The 5,942-nt window shown below is 44.7% G+C and overlaps 1 protein-coding gene across 1 annotated transcript; it reads right to left on the reverse strand.

Annotated features, from left to right (window-relative positions):
- Window positions 1-424: 424 nt before the first annotated feature.
- Window positions 425-3,458, reverse strand: tent5aa (terminal nucleotidyltransferase 5Aa). Its single transcript, XM_026370253.1, has 2 exons — window positions 2,443-3,458; window positions 425-1,915 (listed from the first exon to the last, which is right to left on the reverse strand). The coding sequence occupies exons 1-2, from the start codon at window positions 2,866-2,868 to the stop codon at window positions 1,136-1,138; spliced, it is 1,206 nt and encodes a 401-aa protein (XP_026226038.1). The 5' UTR covers window positions 2,869-3,458; the 3' UTR covers window positions 425-1,135.
- Window positions 3,459-5,942: the final 2,484 nt, after the last annotated feature.

Below are 5,942 nucleotides of genomic sequence, written 5' to 3' on the forward strand. Positions count from 1 at the left end.
TAACATCATTCAGAGAAGATAAAATATGGAGTTTCAAAATACCCACATGAAAAAAAAAAAAAAAAAGTGAACCTTGCAAACAACCCGTCAAATCACACATTTGACTGCTACTTTACCAAACTCATGTATGGTGCTCTTTGGCATCCAAACATATACAGACACTCACTGTGCATGATTTCACATGTACATTCACCTCACCACCTCTGGGGTGCAACTGTCTTGTGTGCCTGACTATGAACACAGTAGGGCTAAGAAAAAAAAACTAAAAAAACAAAAGTAAATCATACGGCCTGCTCGTTGTTTTCTCTACCTGTTGAGAGGCAATAGGCACTTATCAACATACATTATGTTCACATATACAAACAGACATAGCTTCATATTTTGTTTATTTCCCCCCCCCCCCCCCATCAAAATTGAATTGTAATGTTAGAAACAATGGAAAAAAAACTCTTTGGTCTGTAAACAGCCACATCCGAATGTAGAGATGGCAGAGATGCCTGTTTGTTATCCAAACTAGTGTAACATCTCACCTCAGTTCAGCTGATGTAAAGCAGCGTCTAGGGTGCTCATGATGGAGCCCCACACACTCTTAATTTCACCCAGTGTGTGTGTGTGTGTGTGTGTGTGTGTGTAGTTGTGTGTGTGTGTGTGTGTGTGGGCACTGAGAAACACAGCCCTGAAGGCTTGGCTGCAGTAGCTGTCAACTTCAGGACACTGATGCAGCTGTTTGGTCTGCCATAGGAACACGCTGGCTCGTCACTTCTCGACAGGTTCAATCAGCCTCGATGACAGTTCTGCTGCTCGCACCGAGGCCGTCACATATTTGCATTTAGCCATTATTTCCGAGCTACCCCCAAAATTAGTCTTTTCCTAACCCAGTTGGCCTGGACAGGATCTGGTGACGGCGTTTCAGCAAATGTGAGATATTCACATTGAAATACTCGAGCTGTTCTTTATTTAACATTCATACTCAACGTATGAACAAAACACAAGCTTTGATGCAAAACATTATAAAAGGAGACTCCTTTTCCTGTCAGCTGTTAAACACTGGGCAGATCTGAAGCCGCATCTACGCCGCATTCATTCCTGTTCAAACAAATCGCACTCTCTCCCTCCTGCTTTCCTCAGGGCTGTCTCAGTTACAGGGCAGCCAAGTGGAGTATGCAGGCTGCTGGCAGGCAAACACCGGTTGAACCTGTGCTATGTAGTAGTTACTGAAGTTACCATCTGCCACATAAGGAGCAGGTTGGTAGTAACATGTAACATTAGCCACGTTGGGGATGATGTTCTGCTCTGCAAGCACTCGCACTGCCAGCATGGCTATGAGCCCTAAGGTCTGCCGCCTCTCATGTCCCATCAGACACACCGTACTTTCATTGACCACCCCGTGAAGCGTCATCAGGTAGTCGTACTTGCGGTCCTCCAGGCCTACAAAGTGGTTTTGAAGATAGGACTCCAGTTTGCGCTGCTGCTCACTGATGTCAGGGAAGTCAATGAAGAAGCGCGAGCACATGTAACGCTGCAGGGACTTCATCTCTGACTCCGAGGCTGCCCGGAAACCCCTCACCAGCAGGTGACAGTACTTGAGCAGTCCCCCGCCTCGGATCTCCTCTGGGTTCCGAGTGCAGATGATTTTGTGACGTAGGTGGTCCAAGGCCTCGCTGAAGTCCCCATACACACTCTCCCCCATGATGGTGGGGTGGAAGGTCTCGGTCATGGGGTTCTCTGAGCACTCATAGAACAGCAGGAGGGAGTCCAGTTTGATCTGGAAGGAGTCGACACTGAACTCAAACTGCCGCCGAAGAGAGTCCACAAACTTGAGCTCCACATTTTTTCCCCGGTTGTTGGAGAGGGAGATGAGACTCCAGCGGTCGGAATCATTGCACACCTTCACCATCTTCTGCACGTAGGCTTCCTGTTTTTGGATGAATGTGTGTGTGTGTGTGTGTGTGTGTGTGTGTGTGTGTGTGTGTGTGTGTGTGTGAGAGGGAGGGAGAAAGAGAAGGATAAAGAGTATAAACATTAACTACACAGCTTTAAAGGTACAATCATTACAGTCATGCACATGCACACTTAAGCCTAATTTAGCATAATACAACAAGATTTTCTATCTAATAGCCATTTTCATCATGCCTAAGTAATGGCTGCACGTCTTTGTGTTGCTACTGACCCCAATATTAAATTCCATAGAGTGCTCTTGCATATGAGCTCAGCTGCTGTAGGTGGCTGAGCTCAGGATCCTTTCCAAATTGGTTTAACTCCAATCCTCTTAACTACAGAAAACTAACATTTTACTATCACTAAACTAATCTAATTGCACATAAGCTGCGCGTAATGGTCGCTGGCACAAATGCAATTAAGTCTCACATACTAACATATGTAAAAGTAAACAAGCGAAGCAGAAGGAATCCTTCCTGCAGACAGCTGGCAGGGTGAACGTACCTTTAACGTTAACGGTGTTATTTTCTCTTTATTCACACAGTCGGGTAAAAAATCCAGGAGGCAGTCCAAAACAATGTCCTTCACAGTCTGGAAATCACTTTCACCTTTCATATCTGCGCAAAATATGAGGTCAAGGTCCTTATAGCCCAGTCCGCTATCCTCGTGCAGAATGTGGCTGGCCGCAGAGCCGTTTAACCGCACGTCCCGGACGTGGATCTGTTTCTCCTCCATCCGACTCCGCACCACTTTAACGATCTGTCGCGGCTGCATCTCCAGAGTGGGGAAGTTTCCGCGGCCGTGGATCGGGATGGTCTCCGTCAGGATGGCGCCCAGCCGCTGCACTTGCTCCCAGCTGAGGACGCTAACGTTGCTGCCTTCTGTGTCAGACACACAGCTGGTGGGGGAGATACTGTCGTCCTCTGACATGGCGATGCGAGATAAGTCCCTCAGCGATTTCGATGGAAGAAGTTGGAATTAAATCGTTTTCTAAAACAGAAACAAATCAACGGCCGCGTCTTTACGCACAAATTCACTACAGCTGGGTGACTGTACCTTCACTCGCATTAGGGTCCTTGGCACCTGAACTCGTCCGAATTCACCGTAAACATGTAAAAAAATAAAATAAAATAAAAAACGGGGTTAAAAAAAAAAAAAAGAAAAAAGAAAATAGTGATCGAGGCAGTGCGTGACAGTTTGCGTAACGGCGCTGTGGTTGGAACCCTAGTGGCGCAGCGTTCAAGCTGGTGGATGTGTGGAGTTAGAAGTGCAGCCAGTCAACTGAAGCGTATAGAAACCCGAGTGCTAACTTTCTCTTCTCTTCTCTTTGCCTGCGCTTTTAATATATTTGCCCCGGTGTCGCTGTCAGTGCGTCCGAGCGCTGCGCATCACAGTCTTTGAAGGTCGCTGATGATCCAGGAGGGGGTTTGCTTTCCGGCTGTGACTCCATCGCCCAAAGGCACGCCTATGATTTTATGAATTTGCATGAATAAGCTGCTCCCCAAGTCGCACTCTGGCACCATACTCCGATCAACCCCGCACAGGAGTCTTGTGGCTTTTCACGCACAGCTCCCACATAGCCTATTTTTTAATTTATCCCCTAGCTGACAACGAATAATTCCCACTTAATGCAACTTGTATGTGCTCAGGAAATCCAGCTCGCTTTCTCCAACTTTGTCTAGTTGGACATATTTTCCCCACTTGTGGAGAAATTAACCGTTCCCTGCCCAGATGTCATTCAGTGCGCGTCTGCAACAGTCATACAGTCCAGTTAGAGTCTGAAGATGTCAGCTGTACCTCACCCCGCCCTCCTCTGCCACTCTGCTGCTCACTGAAACCCCTGTTCCCAATGATCACAGTAGAAGATTTTACATCAGCTTACAACAACATAAAACAATGATAATAATTGTGATTATTATTATTATTATAATACAATTCTAACTCTAATTCATGCACTCAAATTCACTGATAAACTGCAGTAAATGCACCGTGAAAAAACAACATTAAATACATTTTTATTTTTTTCATATCTGAGATTCACTGGGTGCTGATTCACATACAAAACTCACTTGACGTTGCTATGTCGCCCCCTGTAGGCTGCTTTAGGTCTTGAGTCCCTAACCTTACCTGTAAATAGACACATTAAAGCTCCTTGACATGCTTTAAATTAGACCATCTCATAAAGGTATTTAGCAAAAGGGACCTTTTATTGCCCGCAGACCATGAACTGAGGTCTGGATTTACAGTTTGCTGTCTGCACTGTAAAAACAAACGCTACACACACCTTAACATGTGCATGTAATTGCTGTTTGGCTGTGAAAGTATCATTAAGAATCTGTAACACAGTATGTTCACCTATATTCCTTTGAACACTATCGTACTCTTATTATATATATATATATATATTCTTTTAGATGTCCTTGTCGTTCCCAAGCACCTGACAGTCTCTGGTTCAGACAGCATGTCAGAGGTCAGGTGAAAGCAGAAGAGAGGAACGAGACCCAGTGGGGTCAGGGGCACAAAGCGGCCATGTCAGGGTAGGGCAGCTGTCACGGATGCTCCATTAGGCAGCGTAAAGCCCTGCGTCACTACAGTCGCTCGGACCTGTAAACCCTGATTATCCCATTTACTCTGTTGCACTGTCTTAACTCCGAGGCGCACACAGGAGTAGCGTCTCTGCACAGTGTCACCGGTCTCTGCAGGGCAGGGCAGGGTTATAATGGTAGCTATACTGAAGTATACAGTCACATCATGGCGCTTTTACAGTGCAAACAGCAGTAAAACCAGCTGGCGACACATCAGCAACTCCAATAGTTTTTAATGGGGTAATAGTTTTGAAGAATTAGCTGTCAGATCATTGATCAAAATAGAACTTTTTTGTTTTGTTTTCGTATTTTGCTCTGGCGTGTGACAGACAGGTTGATTGCAGGTTTCTGAAATTGAATCCCACATCTGGAAATGTCCATGGAACTATTAGAGGGTTACAATGGACCAAGAGCGGCCTCGTAGATGTGTTTCCCAGGTGCAGAGCGACGGTTGCTTCGGGCTGGACGGAGTCCCACAGCCGCGCACGGTGCAGCCACTCTCTGAAAGGCTAAAATCAGAGCTGCTGTCAGAGACTGCTAGCGGGCGTACACATCCAGCACACATTAAAACAGAGGCCTTATGAGCTGTTATGTGTAAATACATCTTGGCACCACATTAGTCACTGTGAAATGCATGATTCACGTGGTCGGTGCTCCTTGGAAGACGTGAATGAGCTCTACTGTCAGAAAATTAAATGTAAACAAGAATTTGAAATAATAGGAACTAATTTGCACCTTTTCACGTGGTAATGTGGATGTTTTCCCCCTTTCATCAATGAATATGTGTCTGTTTAATAGAAAAGAATCCATGTATGTGGACGACACTTGTTTGTCTAGTCCTCATAAAGCTACCACAGGGTCTGTTTGTCTGTTTGGTCGATCGTTTGTTTGTTTCTAGAACAATATAAAGAAAAAGGAGAAAACAAGCTGGCTGTTTTGTTTTCCACTGCCATTTATCAGACTGCACAGGACGGATTTATCCTCTGCAGCATCTCCCACCACCAGCCTTTGAGCTGTTTTCTCCAGGTCAGGACTGCCCGCTGAGGAGGACCATTAAATCTTCTTGTGGCTCTGATCACTTAAAGTAACCCTGTGTCTAATATTGACAGCACGCAGTTTACTTTCATTTCTGTTCACATTAAAAGTAGAATGAAAATGTTTGTACAGATACACAGTAAATGTGAAAACATTAACTGTAGGGATGAACCTTTGTTGCCAACCTCTCCTAAGCTTTACAGAGCAAATGAATGATAAATTCATTATTATTAGTTTAACAAAGCTGTTACCTGGAAAGCAGAATAAATAATTTGTATTTCTTACATAACCTGTATTTCTACTGTACGTATTTACATAAAAGTAAATATGTCCAGTAGTAATTAAGAAACTAGTTTTGATTGTACAGATGTTCATCGTAGAAAG

The sequence above is a fragment of the Anabas testudineus genome, chromosome 16 (genome assembly GCF_900324465.2).
Source record: "Anabas testudineus chromosome 16, fAnaTes1.2, whole genome shotgun sequence".
Lineage (NCBI taxonomy): Eukaryota > Metazoa > Chordata > Actinopteri > Anabantiformes > Anabantidae > Anabas > Anabas testudineus.

Coding starts and splice junctions, on each gene's coding strand:
- tent5aa (XM_026370253.1), bottom strand. CDS start 2,868: ATGTCAGAGGACGACAGTATCTCCCCCACCAGCTGTGTGTCTGACACA. Junction 1,916..2,442: donor TAACACCGTTAACGTTAAAG/GTACGTTCACCC, acceptor ATCCAAAAACAG/GAAGCCTACGTGCAGAAGAT.